Source organism: Pteropus medius, unplaced genomic scaffold (assembly GCF_902729225.1).
Source record: "Pteropus medius unplaced genomic scaffold, Ma_sr-lr_union100, whole genome shotgun sequence".
NCBI lineage: Eukaryota > Metazoa > Chordata > Mammalia > Chiroptera > Pteropodidae > Pteropus > Pteropus medius.
In genome coordinates, this window is record NW_024351546.1 from 1,103,623 (window position 1) to 1,124,933 (window position 21,311).

Sequence of the window (21,311 nt, forward strand, 5' to 3'; positions counted from 1 at the left end):
GCTGGTCAGTTAGAATTTTCCCCTATCTTCTGAGACCTATGGCAATTGTTCACCTATTACTGCCTGTCATTTTTTTGCCTGACCCTCTAGAATTTCACTCTGAGAATGTGTGGCTTAGAATTCAGCAGACTCAATAGCATACTGCTGCAGATTTTTGGATCTCTTCTGTATAGCTCCCACCTGTGTCTTCCTCACAACATACACCTACCTCAAACTCACTGAACTCCAATCTTTATTTTAACTTAGCAAAACTGTCATGCTCTGTTTGGGTTCTTCCTCATATTTGTAGTCTGAAAGTTACTTCCATCTAGAAAGTTGGGGCAATCATAGGGAATCACCTCATTTGTTTCCCTTCTCTCAGGGATCAGTCCTGCACTGTCCACTGTTCATGCCTCAATGTAATCATTCTGTATTTCCTCCAGTTTGTTTACTGAGTAATGTTAAGTCTAGTCCTTGTTATTCCAGCATGGATGGAAGCATAAGTCTCAATGAATATTTGATAATTTCTTAAATAAATTCCTAAAAGTCTTGTCATTTCCTTCCTAAACACACTGGATGGTTCTCCATTGGGAAAAATAAACCACAACTTGAAACACTGTACAATTACTCAAAAACATATAAAGTGTACTAAACCATATTATACAACAAATTATCAAAGCTTGAACTGTTTTAACACTAGCTCATTCAGACCTATGTGTTATAAGAGATGACTACAGTAACAAGAACTCATATGGTCTCATATATCTCAAATTCTAAAGACCACTGACATTGTTTTAGCAACTAGTTTATAAAATCTGACCAATTGCTGCCCAGACCTACTTACTAACCTTTGCCATATAACCATCCCTTTACTAACTGGAGCCTCGCAAATACTCTATATACCCTTCTCTCTCATTTGAGATGAGAGACTGTCAAGGTATTGCTCTCCCTTGCTAAGTTGAATGGTTTCTCAAGTAATCTTTCTTCACCTTTGACAATCATGGAGGCTCCAAGAAAGTTCAACAGGGACCAACCACAGCCAAAGCCCAAGACCATGGACTCAAGAAGCTCTCCACTAAGGCCCCTTGAGCTTTCCTGCTTGAGGTTTCCTTGTCTGGAATAATGAAGGGAGTTCAGCTAAGTCTAAGCTCTAATCTCTTTTTGTTAAAATCCCAAATCTGTATGAGTTTGTCTGCCCTAGGAGAAAAGTCCTCCAAGACATTTGTCATTTGATGAAATCTGTGCTAATTTTAATTTTCCTTGGTGAATACATTAGTTACCTATTGCTGTGTAACAAATTACTCCAAAACTTCATAGTTTGAAAAATAAGTATTTATTATCTCAGAGTTTCTGACAGTCAGGACTCTGGGAGTGGCCTAACTGGATTTTTCTGGTTCACAGTCTCTCGAGATTGTAGTCAAGCTGCTGGCTAGGAAAAGGCTTGCCTAGGGAATTATTCACTTCCAAGTTCTTTCACATAGGTGCTGGCAGACCTGTTTATTGCTGTTGGCTGGAGACCAAGTTCTCACCATCTGGGCCTCTCCATGGGCTTCCTGAGAGTCATCATGATATGGCAGCTGCCTTCTACCAAAGCAAGTGATCCAACAGAGTGTGCATAAGAGTGACCAAAACTTATGCTGCAATCCTTGTATGACCTAATCTTAGAAGTGACAAATCATCACTTACATCATATGCTACTGGTCACACAGACCAACCTTGGTACATTGTAGGAGGGAACTACACAAGAATGTGACTACCCATACCTGGAGAATCCAACTTGAGGGCCAAGGTGGAGGCTGCCTATCACAGTGAAGTATGCCAAAGCACTGATCTGTCAGTAGTTCTCCTATCTATCTATTGGCTATCCTGTTGTGTGTCTATAAGAGCTTTCCTTAAATAAGGCCCCTACTCATCATCATGGAAGCTAAGATACTCTACATCAATATGCTATATGTTGGAAACTCAATAAATGTATTCAATTGTTATAAGTCTGTGAAACAGGCACTGTCTACACTTAAATGAAGACTAAGAAAAGTTAAGCAATTTATTTTTTCATACATCTAGTAAATCATGGTACCCAGGCATTCTCAAATCTGTTCTTCAAAGTCTAGGATCTTTCCATAATTCCCTGTTTCTTGTGACTGGTTCCTGGCTCTAAGCTGGCTCTTTCCAGCTTGGCCTCCCATTAACCCCTCGCTCACCTCACAATACCTCCCTACTCCATATTCCATCATACTGCAAGGACCTTAAGGTCTCTAGGTTGTTAAGTGTGTTAGTCCCACAGCTAAAAGCCTTTGCCCCATCCCTATATACCAGTTTTTTAAAAATTTGTTGAGCTAGCACCTGGCAAATTTCATAAACATTCCATGAGTGTTTGAAATGAGTAAGTATTCATGTTAAATAGTCTTCTTCATCAGTGCATTAAATCGAGCCTGTTAATTGTGCTATTAAAATCTGCATCCTTACTGTTTTTTGTGTTTGACCTAATTAGTGAAGTATATGAAGATCTCTACTATAATGGAAGATGTTAATTTTTCCTTGCAGATCTGTATGCATCTGCATGTTATTAGATGCATACAAGGTTTATCTCACCATTATATGAACTGGTTGGGGGAGAGGGGTAAGGGAGACAGAAGGGTGTGAAGGAGCCAAATACTGGTAGGTTTATACCCAAGCCTTCTCTCTCCCTTGCTAAGGGGAGATAACTAGCCTTTCCAATGATCTGTAACCTGGACGGTGGTTACAGATTCTTTGGATGGATTCTTTCCTTCCACTCATGCCAGTGAGAAGGCAAGAAAGTATCTTTGCTGTCTCTTTCCGTAAGGCAGAGTGCTTTTCACTCATCCTTCTACTAGGAGTATAGTCCACTGGAGTCTGAGCTTTACACAAAGGTCCTATTAGAAACTTTACCTGAGGCAGGCCTGAGCTTTACGTTTACTGTCTCATGCTCATTGCAAAGCAAAACCCAAGACTCCCAGGGTTCGTGGTTTCATTTCATTTGAGATTCTAGAAACCCTTGGTTGTGTATGTGTACTGCTTAGCAATACAAGAATTATTTTATCTAGTATTTTAGTTGAAGTTTTAAAATTATTTTATCTGTTTTTAAAATTAAAATTATTTCTAAAATTATTTATCTTAAAATTTAAAATTATTTTATCTAATATTTTAGTTGAATTTGTTGAAAGTATCAGAGCCTTCTCCATAACTTTGAAATCCTATTCATCCCTCATGATTCAGCTCAAATATAGCTGCTTCCATTAAACTCAGTTCAATTATTCCTCCCCTACCCCACATCCAATGGAAATACATATCTTCCTGTTTCTCACCGTACTGTTTCTACCTCAATTATAGCAATTACTACACTCTGCCTCACTTTTTCCACAGTTACATTTGTATTTTTCTCTACCTAATAAAATAGCAAATCAATAATGGGATCCTATGTCAGTTATCTTTGGGTCCCCATCCCCACACCACTCCTTGCCTCCAGAGAGGATAGCAATATGTCCCTCTACGAACAGAGTTCCCTAATTGTTTATTGGCTTTAAATTTTTCTCTTAAAACATATGCTTAGAAATTATAACCCTAGAACTATCTAATCCTATGGCAGTGGGCTAATGGCTGGTGTGTACTGCTCAAGAGAGCAAGTACTATCTAAAAGAGCGTTGAGCTGGGCTACTATGTGGTGTGTTCCTCAGGAAAACATGATTTTCTAAGAATCTTAGGTAGGCCTCCCACTACAGGGGCCTTTTAGATGCTGACAGGTGTGTAAATTCAAATAGAATCTCCTAATATCACCTATTTACTGAACTTGATTATAATTAGATTATGGACTGAGTCATTTTAAAGTTTTAAATTAGAGTTCACATAATACAATATTGAAAACTTTTTATTATTCTGAAAATCAACATGAAAAAGAAATTCAAGCATCTCTCTCTGATATGAGATATTCTGCTCAGTTTAGAGACACTAAGGGTAGAATAATTCCAAGGCGGTTACCATCAGGAAACCAGGAGAGTGTGAAGCATGACGCAGGCTTCTGACTGTGGGTAAAAGTGTACTCAAAGGAGAAAATAGCTAACTAAACTCTTTCAGTGTGTGCAACTTTCAACTGTGAAAGTTGAATGCACCCCAGTCCTCTGCAGCCAGCTACTCCACGGATACCACTCACCAGTGACCACGTGAATCCCATGCCCACACACTGGAAGACTGCCATTTTAGAGTTTCATAACTGAGGAAATATTTTCACAGAAACAACAAAACAAGGGAATAAAAACACTAGCAACCAGAAAGATAACTTAAGGTAGTTGTACGTTTAAAAGGTCTTTCAGGAAAACTCAGTTCTGACTTGGAAGAGTGTTGGTCTTAGCTCACCTCACACAGGGTTCCGAACTAAGACGTCAAGGAAGCAGTGTAACTGCCTCTCCCAGTCAGCTGAGGCTGCTGAGCAGATGCCCACTGCTGCCAGTCTCCTTGTCTACATTCTCATCTGGGTGCTATGAAGAAAGCCCTGCACTGGGCCCTGAGAAACAGAGCAATGGCCCTGAGCACAATCTCACTTTTTCTGAGCGTTCTTATCTTTCAAAGAAATGGAAATAGACAAGGGAGATTAGACAGCAGCAGCTCTAGCCTCAGCAGCCTTTCTGGGAGATGTCTAGTCCCGATGATTTTGTGATTTCCAACGTGGTAAATATCTGTTAGAAGGGAAGAAAACAAAACAAATTTATGTTTATGTTCAGTATTGCTTTAAGAAAACACATTCTGAATATTACATCTATTCTCCTTTAAAACATACAAAGTAGTTACTAATACAAAAACTTTCTGATGATGTGCATTATAATAGTTTTTCAAACTATACCAATTGAAGTCCATTTTAAAAATGTCCTGTTTCTGTACCTCACCACATGTGGGATGAATTCCAATTGTGTCATCAAGTAGCTGCTTCGTGAGCCCACATTTCATTGCAGCTGCAAATCCTTGGGTAATCTCACCGGCATTCGGTCCAAGAATATGAAATCCTATTACCAGATTCTTTAACACAGAAACAAAACAAAGGGAAGCACAGTAGGTTAATGGCCTGAATAGGAATCTATGGATTTCAAGTTCACAGTTCAAAATGACAGCATCTACTACAAAAAAACAACAAAAAACTTTGAACTCAGCAGAGAGCATTGCAATGAAACCGAGCCACTGTAAGAATTTGTTAAATGAGCCAATAAACACACATCAAGTAATCTGCTTCAAATTCACTAGAAATAAGCAATTTACCCATTACATGGAGCTCAATAGTATGTATGATGGAAAGTTCTGAATTATGCTGAGCTAGTGCTAACTGGTAACATAGAAATCTAAATGAAAGTCTAACACTGGAATAATTCTAAGGCATGGGGTTTCACTGGGATTGCAGTGATTCCCTGCCCAGGAAGCAAGCTGCCTGGCTCCTAAAACAACAAAGCAGTGATCAAGGAGTGGATGCTAGGGGTGCTTTTTTCCCTAAGATTGCATGCTGGGAGGTGGGAGGCACATGTGATGAGCAGACCACTGAGACAGGAAGCAAGATTTACAGCATATTCCCAAGCTACACTGCAGTTAGGCTGTCCTTTTCCCAATGTTTTTAATCAGACCCTAGTATCTGTTTTGATCCTCAATAGTAAATAGTAAAAGTGTACAACAGTGTAGTTACTGTCATTTTATAATTCACATTTTTGATCTTTTCTTCTTCCTCCTTCTTATTCCTCTTTCTCCTTCTTCAAGCAATCCCTCTAACATTTCTTGTAATTCCTGCTTCAGTGGTGATGAACTCTCTTCAGCTTTTTCCTGTCTCGGAAGCTATCTGTCCTTCCATTCTAAATGATAGCTTTGCTTGGTAATCTTGGCTCTAGGTCTTGGCTTTGCCTCACTTTGAATATTTCATGCAAATACCTTCTGGCTCGCAGTTTCTATTGAGAAATCAGCTGACAGTCTTAAGGAAGCCCCACTGTTAACTGCCTTTCTGTTGTTTTTAAGATTCTTTGTTTTTAACCTTTGGCATTTTAATGATAATGTGTCTCTTTGGGTTCATCTTGTTTGGGACTTTCTGAGCTTCCTGGGCTTGTATGTCTATTTCCTTCCCCAGGTTAGGGAAGGTTTCCATCATTATTTCTTCAAATAGGTTTTCAACTCCTCACTCTCTCTTCTCCTTGTACCCCATGTGAATGTTGGTATGCTTGATGTTGTCCCAGAGGTCTACTTACACTATCCTCATTTTTTGGATTTCTACTTGTTGCTATTCTGATTGGGTGTTTTCTGCTACCTTATCTTCTAATTGCTCATTTGATCCCCTGCTTTATCTACTGTTGATTCCCCTAATGCATTATTTCAGTTATTGTATTCATCATTTCTGACTGGTTCTATTTGTTTTCTATCTCTTTATTAAAGTTCTTCCCCTAAGTTCACTGAGCATCCTTATAACCAGTGTTTTGAACTCTGCATCTGGTAGATTGCTTGTCTCCATTTTACTTTTTTCTGGAGCTTTGTTCTAGTCTTTCATTTGGTCCATGTTTCCTTGTCTCCCCATTTTGGCTGCCTCCTTGTTTGTTTCTATGAATTAGGTAGGACTTCTACGTCTCTCAGTCTTAGTAGAATGGCCTTACGTAGTAGGTGTTCTGTGGGGGCCCAGTCTTCCCTTGTCACCTGAGCCAGATGCTCCATGTGTGTCCCTTGTATGGGTTGTATGCACCCTTCTATTACAGTTGAGCCTTGGTTGCTGTTTGCATATCAATGAGAAGGCCCTCACCCTTGAGCTGATTGTGAAAACTGGACAGTGAGGGGCTGACCCTACATAACAGAATTCACTTTAGCAGGGCTCTGGTGCCTGCCCAGTCTGCCTTTGGGTGTGTCATCTTCAAATGAGCCCCAGGTAGTGCTCTAGTTAGGTCAAAAGTGGGCCATGGGGTGTGCCAGCCCCCAGAGACTCCTCGGAGGGGCCTTGCCACAGGCAAAGTTCAGCCACAGCCTGTGCCCTGCTTGGGGCCACTTGGCAAGTCACCAAGCAATGTGCAGATGGTCACCACCTGTGCTAGGCTTGGAAGTGCCTCGAGAGGCCAAGCCACGAACTGAGGCTGGCTGCTGCTAGTACCAGGCTTGGGGTTATTCAGTAAGAGGTATGGGGCACTCCAAGTCCACGTGCTGCTTGTTTGGGTTTTGAAAACTTTTGAGAGATTTTAGGAAACTCTGCAGCATGACCCAGGACAGGCTGTTTGTATGGATAAGCCACTGGAAAAGGCTTCAGTGGGCCTGAAAGTGGGGTGGGGCAGGGTATCAAGGAATCACCAAGGCAGCGGGGTAGGGGAACCAATGTTAGCCAGGTTGATGAAGACTCAGATATGGTGGCTACCTGCATCTGCACACTGGGAGGGGGAAGGGCTCAACGAAGATAAAATGGATTCTGCCAGCACTTCTATCTTGGAGAAAGCTGCCCCTCCAGCCCTCTCCCTGAAGCCAGACAACTCAGTTCCTCTCCATTTGTCTCTGGTGCCTTTCAAGCGGCTGCCCCAGTGCTGGAGCTCAGAGCGAGTGAGTCCATCAGCAAGCAATTCTGTGTGTGGGCCCTTTAAGAGGAATGTCTGTGACTCCAGAGGCCCTCTGTCTCACTCAGGCACAATCTCCGCTGGTTTTCACAGACAAAAGTTGTGGAAACTTCTCTTCCCAGCACTGGAAGCCTAGGTTGGAGAGCCCGGTGTGGGGCTAGGAACCCTCAGTCTTCCAGAGGTATCTCTGTAGCTGAGATATCTCTCTCAATTCTCAACTACTATACAGGGTTATGGGACCAGCCTTCCTCATCTCTGCTTCTCCTGCCAGTCTCTTATGTCCCCAGTTATAGGACCTCTGTTCAGCTAGACTTCAAGTGACCCCCAATGATGGCTGTTTTGTAGTTTAGTTGTAATTTTGATGTGGTTGTGAGAGGAGGCAAGCACAGTGTTTACCTACTCCAGCATCTTGACTGGAAGCCTCTTACTCTGTAAACTTTACATAAAGTCAGCTGTTGCTGTTCATATTTATCTAATTTTAGGTTTTATCTCCCCAGAGAGATTACAAACTCTTAAAAAAGGAGGAACCAATTGCTAACATGGCTTTCTACACTCAGTGTTCTTTATAAAACAAGTCATAAATAAGCTGTGCTTTAAACTCTGATAATCAGGGTATCTGTTATCAGCTTCATGCTCACCTCAATAAGGGGAAGGCAGAAACCACCAACAATGGGCTCTCCATCCCACGGATTCTTCTTTAATGAAAGAGTTCATTAGGAATTAGCTAATTAACTAGAATTTTCACTTTGTTTAAGTATCTCCTTCTATAGGCTTTTTGACACACATTTTATTAGTTATAATCAAAATTTTCACAGATCATCTAGACGGATCTGAGAAAAGAAGTTTCAATGATTATTTCAAGAAGGTATTGGTAAGTCTCAATTATAATCTATGACTTGTTCAACTTCTGCAAACACATTAACTGGTTAATTGGTTGAAGAATTTATATCTTGCCCTGAAAACTACCTTTAAAGAGATTATAAAAACCCAAATACTAGAATAAAAGGTACATTTTAAAATTATAGCATTTCAACTTCTAATCATATTACGTACATTGTCAAGTTTATTGCAAATTATCTTTGCATAGCAAGTATTGTTGTCTCTGCCGGCTACTGTCCACTCAAGAGGCCAGAATAAAGTATGATATACCTGGAAAACAAGAAGAGAGATAAAGAGGCCAAGATTAGTATATATGAAAACCACTCCTTAATATGCTTTTTAACTACACAAACGTGATAATCTCTACAACAGCTTCCAGAAATTTATAAAGTTCCATGATCCCAACTTTAGGTATCTGATGGGAGCAGCTGAACCAGAGTTCCTAAAATGCCAGCTACAGTGTTAACTTTCATTTTGCTCTGATGTTAGTCAAAAAAAAATCTATTAACTAAATTCAATTTTCAAATTCTAGAAATTCATTTCCAGAGTACTATTATCCAAGGCAATGCACTAGGCCCTGTGTGGGCTGAAAAGGTAAATAAAGGCTTAACTCTGCCTTTGACAAGTTTACAACCTGCCTACAAGGTTCATTTTCAAACCAAATCTAGGAAAAGCAGAAGAAACAGAGTTCAACCCATTTAAAGATACTGAGAACATTACCTATGCTACTTGAAAGTCCTCACTCCAGCACCCCAAGTGCACCACTCAGGCTCTTCAATCTGGCTCAACTGTCTAAGAACCAGAAAAAAACACAATGTGCCTCACCCACGCCACCTGCTCGCTGCAGCTACATTTTCCCAGTGTTGACCCTCCTAATCCTTTCATTCAGAAGGCACTGGACTAATGTTTGGTGCCAGGATGAGAAATGTATTCTAAACTACAGATGGTCCCCAACTTACGATGGTTCAGCTTACGACTTGCTGACTTTACAATGGTGCAAAAGTAATACACTTTCAGTAGAAATGGTAGTTCAAATTTTGAATTCTGATCTTTTCCCAGGCTAGCAATATGCTGTAAGAAACTTTCTTGTGAAGCTGGCCAATGGGAACAAGATGATTTTGCCCAACTGTACAGGCATATTTTGTTTATTGTGCTTTGCTTCATTATTGTGCTGTGCTTCAGAGATCCTGCATTTTTTACATGAAGATTTGTGGCAATCCTGCATGAAGCAAGTCTGTCAGCACCATTTTTCCAACAGCATTTGCTCATATTTCTGTCACATTTGGGTACTTCTCACAATATTTCGAACTTTTTCATTATTATTATATTTGTCATGGTGATCTGTGATCAGTGACCTTTAATGTTACTATTGTAATTGTTTTAGGGCACCATGAACTGCACCTATGTAAGATGGCAAACAATCAATAATGCATGTGCTCTCACTGCTATACCGACCAGCTGTTCCCCCATCTCTCTTCCTCTCCTTGGGCCTCCCTAATCCCTGAGATACAAATGCTATTGCACATTAAATATACTAAAATAGTGTAAACATAACTTTTATATGCACTGGGAAACCAAAAAATTCATGTGACTGGCTTTATTGTAATATTCACTTTATTGTGATACTCGTTTTACTGCAGTGGTCTGGAATTTAACCTGCAAAACTTCTGAGGTATATCTGTACTCTAAAATTTTGTATTAAGTCAGGCCACCCCAGAGCACAACCCTATTTTGGCCCCTTTAAGATTTATTTTTTATTATACTGTGCTTTGGTATTAAGCCATGGGACTGCAGCTGAGGATAAGAAAGTTCTATAAAAGCCATTATCATATTTACTAAAAGGGTAGTCTGAGAATATAATTCACCATATCTAAAGGCCCTATTTTTAAGAATGTAAAGAAATATCTCTCAATTCACCCTTTTCTAGTCAGGTAGTAGGAAGCTTAGAGTTAATTTCAATTTTCAGCTTAATTCTAAAGCAAGTCTATAGCAGCAGTTCCCAATCTCTTTGGCACCAGAGACCAGTGTTCCTATGAGAATCCAATGCCTGATGATCTGAGGTGGAGCTGAGGCAGTGATGCTAGCATGGTGGAGTGGCTGCAATTACAGATGAAGCTTCACTCATTCACATGCCGCTCACTTCCTGCTGTGTGCCTCAGTTCCTAACAGGCCACAGACTTGTACCAATCCACCACCCAGGGGTTGGGGGACCCCTGGGCTATAGGACTTTATAGCATTTTGTGAGCCAACAAGTTAACCTTCTAACATCACCTTATTTGTATACCCTCATTCTCTTTCTACTTTGATTTCTTCATTTAAAAAATATCATATATATATTTTTGAGAGGCTTCCTCAAATGTCTTTATAACAAAAATTTTAAAAAATACTAATACATGAAATTTTTTTGATCCTGTCAAATGCAAAAAATAAATATATAAAGTTGGTGAGTTGATCTGCAGTGACCCTTAGGATAAACAAATCCCACAAACTTGGGGAACTTTTTTCACATAAAGATATTCCTTTAACTGGGGTATGGCCTTCTATATTCTTCCTTACTCTCTATTTTAATGTCTCATTAATTTCAAAAAGTTTTAAAAGTGGTAAATCCATAATTGTTACCAGCAATCCTCCAATACCCAAGTGGAAATTTAGCACTGCAGAACGGATGGCTCATTATCACAAGGAGTTAATTACAATGCCGATCAAACAATGTTCTCTAAAACATAAATGTCTCATTGAAAACCATTTAAAATAACATTATAAAGTTTTACTCATACATTTTTGCTACACCAGAAGAGTAAGAGTTTCAGTAAGTCATTAGAACATTTAACTAGGTAATTTCAGTACTATGTTTTAAAGGAATTCCCAATAATAAATTGAAATGTCTTTAAGGGAGAGGACTTGAGATTTCAATTCTCTTTTGCTTAACACCTCGAGTAGTAATAATCCTCCAACTCTGTTTCTCTCTTTCTCTCCTATATTGGGAGGGTATGCAAAAAAAAAAAAAGGCCACTCAAACCACCCACCAAAATGTAATGAAATATTTATAAGGTTGTTGTGATTGAATGAGGCAGGGGTGGAAGGAGAAGGAGAGGTAGAAATAAAAATGTGTGGAGGACATCTCTGTGGGAGTCTGTAGCCCATAGCCCACAAAAGGCGGACAACTCTGGGAACTGGACATCTTCCCCACCTACAGGCCATCAATAGTGTAGGCTCCCAGAGTCATGAGTCTGGATACTATCGTATCAAATGGAAGTGATTGGATGGATGATCCAACTAGGACCAATCAAAGGTCCTCTCACATAATTTAGAATTGAGACTGAAGAACAGTGAGGCAATCAGTTCTTCATAAAACCAGAACTATCAGATAAGCTTGGGAGCAAAAAAAAAAAAAAAAAAAGGTCATATTTTGACTGCTATGTGCATTCCAGGGACAAATAAAGTCTGCAGGAACAGAAGAATGAACTGCATGCACACACACAAGCATACATATAAACCCCAAGCAAGTAAAAGGAACAGTTGATATGGTTTTCCAATTCCTGGTTCTTATTCCTTCCTAAGGCCTTGATACATTCCATCATTCCCAAAAGATTTCATATTAACTTGTGCTTTCCTATATAAGCTTACTCAGGTAGATGTTTCTTACCTGTTATACAGAAGTTTTAATGCATATATTATACCTCTCTCTTTCTCCAAATGTATTATTATTAGTTTGCAATAGAAACAGAATTTAAATTATTTAATTTCTAATTTTCCTAAAATAGGATGATTTCTTACAATATAACCATTACAATAACTAGCAAAATGACAAAATAAAGTGACTGAGAGGACGTTGATTAAAAGAGAAATTCTTAAAAAGTAAACAAAACACAATCTTACTTCCAGATTCTCTTTTTTATATACATCAATAGCTTTCTCTTCAGATAATCCACAACAGCCATATTCCAGAGGAGTAAACACTGTAGTTGGAACATTAATATAATCACACTGAAAGATAAATTACATGCTATTATTTTGTGACATTTTAAAATAAAATCTATATTACATACATTTATAAAAGGAAAATAGGTAAGTCCAGTTAAATGTAAGTGATTGTGACACATTACCATTTCAGGGAATTCTAAATTACACTAAAGGAGACAGGGTGAGCCCCTGATTCCACGGCAAAGATCACACGCTGACCAGTGACTGATGAACAGGACTGGCTCTCTCAAAGCCCCAATCTCACACTTCTGGTCTGAAAATCATGCTCTAGGGGTGGAGGTGGTGTACTTCACTGCCCCTGTAGACAGTTTCTAAAGTGTTCTCCATCCCTACAATTCTGGACCCTACTTTCTTGGAGTACCTCTACCAAGTGACCAAAAATGACACTATATCACTAGAAGTTGAGACCACCCTTGGTCATTTCATTTAACGGTGCCACTGAGATGATGAGCAAAGAAGCAGTTCAACAATGTGAGAATTAGTGACTGCCCTGGATCATCAAGGGTAGATGACATATGTGCACTGGGGGGCTAATAAAGGGGCCAGATCTCATGAGTCCTATGGTTACGATGGAACCCCTTTCACAGGCCTTATCAGACTGAGGCATGGCATGAGTGCACAGCACAAGAAGACTGCAGACTCTGAACCTTACACACACTCTTCCAGCAGCTCCATGCATCGGCCAATAGGAAAGCAAGTACAGGTAGCATCCCTGCCTAGAGAGAGTGTGTTTGTGACTGTGGAGAAGAGTTGAAATGTGTTGGCAGAAGCATCATTAAAACTGTGTGTGGAGAGAAAGCACTGGAGAATATAACCAGAGATGAAGGTCTCTGTGCCTGCCCATCTATAGCCCCTCAAGGGGTGATACTGGCCACAGTAATATATGTCCCCTCAACTTCTGCCAACAAGTTACAGGTGATTAGGTCAGGGGTAACATCTAACCCAAAGTAATCCATAAGCTGGCTAGAAATCCATGCAGGAAAAGGTGAGCTGTGTCAATCAAGTCCTTTCTTTGCAGGAAAATGAACTAGGAGCAAAGGAAGGATCCCCCAGGTGAAAGTGGGAGGGACAGGAAGAAACATGCCTGCAGAGTTGTATCCAAGTTAGTCTAAAAGGACACCCTGTGAAGCCCCACCCATGTGGCAGGGCCCCAGAGCAGCTGTGACCCCAGACCCAGCCCTGCTCTAACCACAGTGAGGCCCAGTCCTGGCATGGTACTTGTTCAAAGTCACTGTGTGATTTGACTTACTCATTCATGTGATTCTTTATAAGAAACTCCCTCAATTTGCTTAGTTTGAGTGAGTTTCCATTTTACCCAAAAGGAGAACACATCGAAATACCACCAGGTATCCCTGCGTCAATGAGGTGATTGTGCACAATAAACATCAGCCTAGAGTCTTTCACTTAAAATGTGCTGTAATCTCATTTTGCAATTGTTAACCGCAAATCATGGGTCAGCCAAGATTTGTTTTTTTTTCCAACATGGCTAGAGAAAGTCACATAACCATGTAGACTGCCTTAGTATTTTCTGACTTCCCTTGGTCCCTCAAATGCTCATCAATCCATTTACTTACCAGCAGCTGACCCCATATCCCATGGCCTACAGTGGAAGCCTTGTTTTCAACAAATGCCTGTGTCCTGTTTCATATCAATTAAGAAAAATCAACGGGCAATTTCTCAACTTTCCTCCCTTTCATCTAAAATACTTTCTCCACATCTTATATCATCTCCTCCACTTGAACTTGAGTTCATCTTGCCCTATTTGTAGCCTTCCTTCCAGTCTGTACCTTTAACTTCTCTCTCTAATCTCTCCATCCTACGACCACCATGACTAACCTCTTAAAGCATTAGGCAACTACTCTGCTTTAATACACCTCAAAATGTTATTGCATTTTGGATGGGATAATTCTTTGTATACTTAACATTCCTGGCCCCACTCATTAATGCCAGCAGAGCTCCATCCCCAGCCACCTCTTATCTACCAACACCTCTATGTGTGCACAAGGTCTTCATTCACAATCTTATAAGGCACCTGGGGTAATGAAATAAGCTGCATACAGCAGCCCTTATGAAGAATAAGAATACATGCCCAAAAAACTTTTCACTTGAACCAAATCATGCAAACACAATCAGAGAAATTCAGAATATGAGACATTCTACAAGAAAGGTAGCCTGGATTCATCAAAAAAACCAAAGTTATGAAAAGTAAAACAAGCCGACAAACAGGGAAATAAAGGCAGGGGACTGTATCAGGTTAAATGAGACTTAGAAGAGCCATGTACTGTGTGTACCAAAAAACATGCACATACACTTAGTGGACAACTGAGAAATGTGAATATTACTGCATTTCTGTTGAATTGCTCAGCTACAGTGATGCAATTGTGGTTACGTAGGTGAATATCCTTGTTCTTAGGAGATATATGCTAAAGTATTTAGGAGCAAAACATCATTGATGTCTGCCACTTATTTCAAAAAGCTCAGAAAAAAATGTACATGCATTGTATATATACATCTGGAAAAAAGGAGAGAGCAAAGATGGCAAAATGTTATTAACTGTGGAATTTAGGTGAAAGGGTAATACGGGTGATTGTTTTTATTTATTATTTATTTATTATTTTTTTCTATGGTTTGACATCTTTCTTAATGTTGGAGAAATAAAGGTCTTCAACAGCTCCCACTGCCCAGAGAAGGCCTTACTGATGATTCTTTACTGTGGCATCACAGATTTCTGATGATCTGACACCAAATCAATTTATCAAGTCTCCAGCCTCATTCCCAACTGTATCTTTCTATCACCAACTGCCTGCATATGCCCCAGAATGCTGTAAGTACTGTGGATGGGACAATTCTTGACACCCACTCAGTAAGACCACTTCTCCAGTTGCTCATTACTCATCAACACCTCTGCACATCCACGGCACTCCTAACGGAGCACAACATGACTTCCTTCCGCTGGGAATTGCTAAGAGACTGCTCATATTTCTAGAACAAAGTAAGCACTGCAGAGCTCTTGGGATTTTGAGTTATCTACTTATCAAGAGCCTTTTGCTTCCTCAATTTTGAATTATCCCACAAGGCCCATCTCAAATCTTTGATCAAAGACTATGAAAGGTAGAGGAGACTGTGGCAATCATCTGATTCACACCATAAGTTTTGCAGATGGTGAAACTGAGGTGCACAGAAGTGAAACAATTCAACCAGGTTCATACACCAAGCAGGAAGTGAAGCTAGGGCCAGCATCCTGATCCAATGAGTCCCCTCCTACTCTGTGACAGTGCAACTGTCCACCGGGAGGCCTCTTGGGAGTCAGAATTAACTGCTCCTCATCTTATGCATGACCCCCACCTATCTGGTAAATCCCCGTGGTGCTGGAACCATGCCAGTCCCTTGTATATCACCCAGCACAATATCTTGCACACAGCAGATATTAAAAAAATATTTATTGAAAACCATTACTAATAGTAAGTCACCTTAAATGATTTATCTGTGAAGGACCCTTTACTTCCAAAACAAGCACACAAGTGTTATTTGTACTGATTTTTTAAGTCATAATTTTTATTTAGATATTATCTTAAAAACAGTAGTAAGAAATTTACCTTTTCTAAACGACCCCCAAAGAGTCTTCGAGCCAACAGCTTGCCTGCCTGTATAGCAACGGGAGTGAGCTCAAGTTTACCTTCCAGAATATCTCCTATAGCGTAAACATAGGGCACGTTGGTCTGTTCCATATCGTTTACTGGTATCTTGCCATTCCTATTAGATTTTGGAAGGGAGAAAAATATATTATAACTAACTCTATACTGCTGGATGACTAACACTATTCCAAGAGACAGAGACTAAGTACATAGAGAAAAGACCTCCCTCTAAGAACTCATGTACCTGGAATCATAAACTGTCTTACAATAAGATGTACAATAACAAGGGTTTCTGGAGCTCCAAAAAAAAACATCCTGCTGGTTGATGAAACCATGCTCGTTTTATGGGTGCTGAGGATATTGCCAGATTTCTGCCAGAATTGCAATTAGAGCTTTGAAATTTTTTTCCTTGCTTGACCAAGGACATAAAAATTCACTCTAAATCAGATAGTAAGTGCATACATTTCCACAATTATTTTTTAAAATCATGCATGAGCTCTTTGAGGCATACAACAGTTACTGACTGATTAATGAAAAAATTGGTAACAGAGCTCAGACAGTACTTCCTGTAAAGTAAATTTAAAGTATTAAAATTTTGCACCTTAGTGCAAAATTTTGCACCTTAGTGCAAAATTAAATGAGAATTTCTAAGAGGTGATCTGTATAAACATTTTGCTTTGTGCAGCAATAGTGCAATGATCCCACATGTACATACTTCTCATTGATTTTGACACCAATCTTCTCCAAGCCTATTTTCCTTGTACTGGAGTCACGACCAATTGCTAACAAAACCTATATTTAGAGAGAGATCAAAAACACAAATTATCAATATCAGGAATGAAAGAGAGAACATTACTATAGATCCTTCAGACATTACAAGTTTAATAACTATTTTGAATGTCCTAGGCCAATGAATTTGACAGCTTAGATGATAAAGATTCCTTACTTTTTGTTGAGGTCAAAATGTGTTTTTTTTAAATTGCAGTATAATTGATATATAAGTTTCAGGTGTATTACGAGTCTATATTTGTATATGCTGCAAAATGACAACCTCAATAAATCTAGTTAACATCCATTACTATACATAGTTACAATTTTTTTTTCTTGTGATGAGAACTTTTAAGATCTACTCTTAGCCACTTTCAAATATACAATAATACAGTATTACTACCTGTAGTGACCATATTGTACATTACATCCTCAAAACTCTTTGAAAGACACAATTTACCAAACTTACACACAAATCTGAATAATCTTATTTTATGTGTTGAATTATATCCCCCTACTCCCCCACTTCCAGCAAATTCACATGTTTAATTTCTAGCCCCTTATACCTCAGAATGTGACTGTATTTGGAGATAGGACCTTTAAAAAGGTAATCGAGGTAAAATGAGGCCATTAGGGTAGGCTCTAATTTACTATGACTAGTGTCCTTATGAAAAGAGCAATTAGAAAACATACAACAGACTAAAGAGCAATCATGTAAGGACACAGGGAGAAGGTGACCATCTCTTGGCCAATGAGAGAGGCCTCAGAAGAAACAATGAGAGAGGCCTCAGAAGAAACCAAATCAGCTGACACCTTGATCTCAGACTTCTGGCCTCCAGACTTGTGAAAAACTAAACTTCCTTTGCCTAAGGCACCCAGTCTGTGGTATTTTGTTATGGAATCCCTAGCAGACTAATACCCTATCTTCCATTCTCATTAAGGAAACTGAATTCACAATTTATTAACTTTCCATAAATTAACTCCAGACCCAGATGACTTCACTGGTAGAATCTACTAAACACATAAGAAATAATACTAATGATACAAGAACTCTTTCAGAGAAAAGAAGAGGAAATCTTCCCAACTCCTTTTTATGAGGTTAGCATAAATATCTGACACCAAAATCAAACAAGTATATTTAAATAAAATTATAAGCCAATATCCTCATGAACATAGTTGTAAAATCCTTAACAAAATCTTAGCAAATCAAATATAACAATATGTGAAAAGGATCATGACCAAGTGAGGTTTGTCCCAAAAATACAAATTTGGTTTAACATGCAAAAATCAATCAATGGAGTTCATCTGATTAACAGAATAAAGGAGAAAATAATTTGATCATCACAATAGATGTAAAAAAAAGCATCTGATAAAATTTAACACTCTTTGAGGATTTTAATAAAATCCTCAGCTCACTAAGAATAAAAGAAAACCTGATAAAAGGCATGTATAAAAAAGTTTACATCCTAGCAATCATAAAAGACTGAATGCCTAACTAAGATTACCCCTAAGATCGAAGCAACATGAGGACGCACACTCACAATTTCTATTCAGAACTGTACTGGAGGTCTAACCTGTGCAACAAGGCAAGAAAAAACCAAAAGGCATGCAGACTGAAAAGAAAAAACCAAACTGATTATATATGCAAACATAAATCCTAAGACTCTACAACAAGGTCAATGTACAAAAGTCATTTATATTTCTATACACTACCAACTAACCATTAAAAGTTAAAAATTTTTAAATACTATTTATGATCGCTTAAAAAAATGAAATACTCAAGATAAGTTTAGTGAAATACATGAAAGCTCTCTAAAGCAAAATAACATATTGCTGATAGAAACTAAAGAATAGATAAATAAGGGAAAATATACGAAGTTCATGTACTGAAAAAAAATCAGTATTATTAAGATGTTAGTTCTTCCAAACTGATCTATACTATACAATCTCAATCAAATCCCAGCCAGCTTTTTTTTTTTTTAATCGACAAGTTGTTTTTAAAATTTATATATGGAAATATAAAGGACTTAAACAAATTTGGAAGACTTATTCTACCTGGTCTCAGATTTACTATAAAGCTTCAATAATCAAAACAATGTGGTGCTAGTTGAAGGAGACAAATGGTTAATGGAATAAAGAGTGCAGAAATAGACTGATGGTTAAAAAGTCAAACTATTTCAACAAAGGTACCAAAGTAATTTAATAAAGAAAAGGAAGCCTTTTCAACAAATGGTACTAGATACCCATATGGAAAAAAAAGAACCTCAAGTCCTACCTCACACCATAAACAAAAATTAATTCAAGATGAATTACAGACCCAAACATAAAGATAAAACTTTAAGGCTTCAAGAAGAGAATATCTTCACAATCTTTGGCAATTACTCAAAAAGTTAAATATAGAAACTATGCTAAGACCAAGCAGTTTCACTCTTAGGCATTTATTTACCCATGAGAAATGAAAATATATGTCCACAAAAGGGCTTATACTAGAAATCTTCATAGGAGTTTAAGTCACAATTAGCCCAAACATTAAACAGCCTAGGTGTCCATCTACAGGAAAATGAATAAATTGATATATTCATACAACTGTATATTTATACAATTCATACACCAAAAAGAATTACTAATATACACAACATGGATAAACCCTAAAAAACATTACTCTGAGTAAAAGCAGCCAGATACCAAGGAGTACCTAATATATGGTTTCATTTCTGTGACATCTAAAATAGGCAAAACTAGTCTATGGTGACAGAATAAGAATAGGTTGCTTGGGGTCAGAGAATAGGAAGGGACATGAGAGCTTTCTAAACTCATAGCAATGTTTTGTTACCCTCAAAGATGTATGGATTAGAGAACATGTATATCTTTCAAACTAATTTAACTGTACATCTAAGATCTGTGCATTCCACTACATATAAATTATGCCTCCCTACAAAAATAAACAATTTATAAATTCAGATAACGTAAACAACTTTATGCTAATATGTTTGATAATTTAGATGAAATGGACTAACTCCTAAATAACTATTCAAAAGTAACTCAAGAGAAAAATAGAAAGCCTTAAAAGTCCTTCAACTATTAAAAAATGAATCACTGGTCAAATATATATATGTCTATATACAGAATTCTCTCCTTCTCTTGAGAGATAGATAGATAGATAGATAGATAGATAGATAGACTCTCCATAGAAAATTCTAGACTTAAATGGCTGCATCAGTGAATTCTATCAAACATATAAAGAATGTTCTAATATTACAAAAATACTTCCAGGGAACAGAAAAAGAGGGAACACACCCCAAACTTCCTTCATGAGCTAGAATACTCTTGATACCAAAATCTGAAAAGTTCAATATGTTAGAGGAAAGTATAAGCCAATATGATTCATGAATATAACGTAAAAGTTCTAAATAAACAAATCCAACAATATATAAAAAGGACCTGTACCAAGGTGGGTTTATACCAGGAATACAAAGTTGGCTAAAGATTAGAAAATCAATGTAATTCAAGACATTAACAAATTAAAGAAAAAAAAGAAAGCTACAAATGGAACAGTGTTACAACTGTACTCATCCACTCATGATTTTTTTTTTAAAAAGAAAACCCAAATAACCAAAAAAACCTTAGCAAACAAGAAATATAAAAGAATTTCTTTAACTCGATTAAAATTATCTACAAAAACCCTACAAAAAACATTATTCTTTAATAATGAAACACTGAAAACTTTCATTCAATACTGAGAACAAGTCACGAAGGCCTGCCATGGCCATTTCTGGTTAACACGATACAGAAGTCCTAGCTAGTGCACTTTTGCAAGAAAAAAAATAACAAGGAAAATGGTGGAAAAGAAGAAACTGTGGTTATTCACAAATAATACGAACATGCACAAAAAAATCCAAAATAATCTAAGGATAAATTATCAAATGAGAGTTTTTTGAGCTCTATCATATATTTTTGAACTTTGTTGACTCTCTATATTATTTCCTTTTTTTACCTAAAAAAAATCATGTATATAACAGTACATAAAACATAAATGTATAGTTTATGTTAAAACTATAAACTACAGTTTACAAAAGAAATGTTGGCATCTAAACATCAGTTTAAATTAGAATTGTTGCCATTCCAAAGTAGTCCATGAACTAGTCACACTTTGTGGAGATTTTATAGTGTTTATTTTTTTAAAATAAAAATATCTTTTTTTAAAATTATAAGATAGATTTAATGTTTATTGCAAAAATATTCAAATGAAGAAATGTGTAAGATATCTAATGTCCTTGAAGTAAGTACTAATAACAGTCAGGTATATCTGCTTCCAGATTTTGTTCTACGAATAGCTACACATACACATGTATTTTATGGTGTTTTTCATGTACTACTATCAAATGTCAACAGATTAACTACCTTCCATATTTATTAAACTCCTACAAAGAATACCGCCCCCAAATTAAGCCTGGTATAATTTTCCCATAAGTTTCATCTGTGCTAATTTATGAGTGTGCTC

At 37.8% G+C, this 21,311-nt stretch overlaps 1 protein-coding gene across 1 annotated transcript in view; it reads right to left on the reverse strand.

Annotated features, from left to right (window-relative positions):
* Positions 1-412: 412 nt before the first annotated feature.
* Positions 413-21,311, reverse strand: part of TXNRD3 (thioredoxin reductase 3) — a 50,469-nt gene continuing 29,570 nt past the window's right edge. Inside the window, exons 11-16 of the mRNA XM_039843597.1 lie at positions 16,758-16,834; positions 16,004-16,160; positions 12,303-12,410; positions 8,598-8,693; positions 4,873-5,007; positions 413-4,670 (exon numbers count right to left, since the gene is read on the reverse strand). Of these exons, the coding sequence (XP_039699531.1) occupies positions 4,608-4,670; positions 4,873-5,007; positions 8,598-8,693; positions 12,303-12,410; positions 16,004-16,160; positions 16,758-16,834 (636 nt within the window). The 3' untranslated portion in view covers positions 413-4,607. The remainder of the gene's footprint in view (positions 4,671-4,872; positions 5,008-8,597; positions 8,694-12,302; positions 12,411-16,003; positions 16,161-16,757; positions 16,835-21,311) is intronic.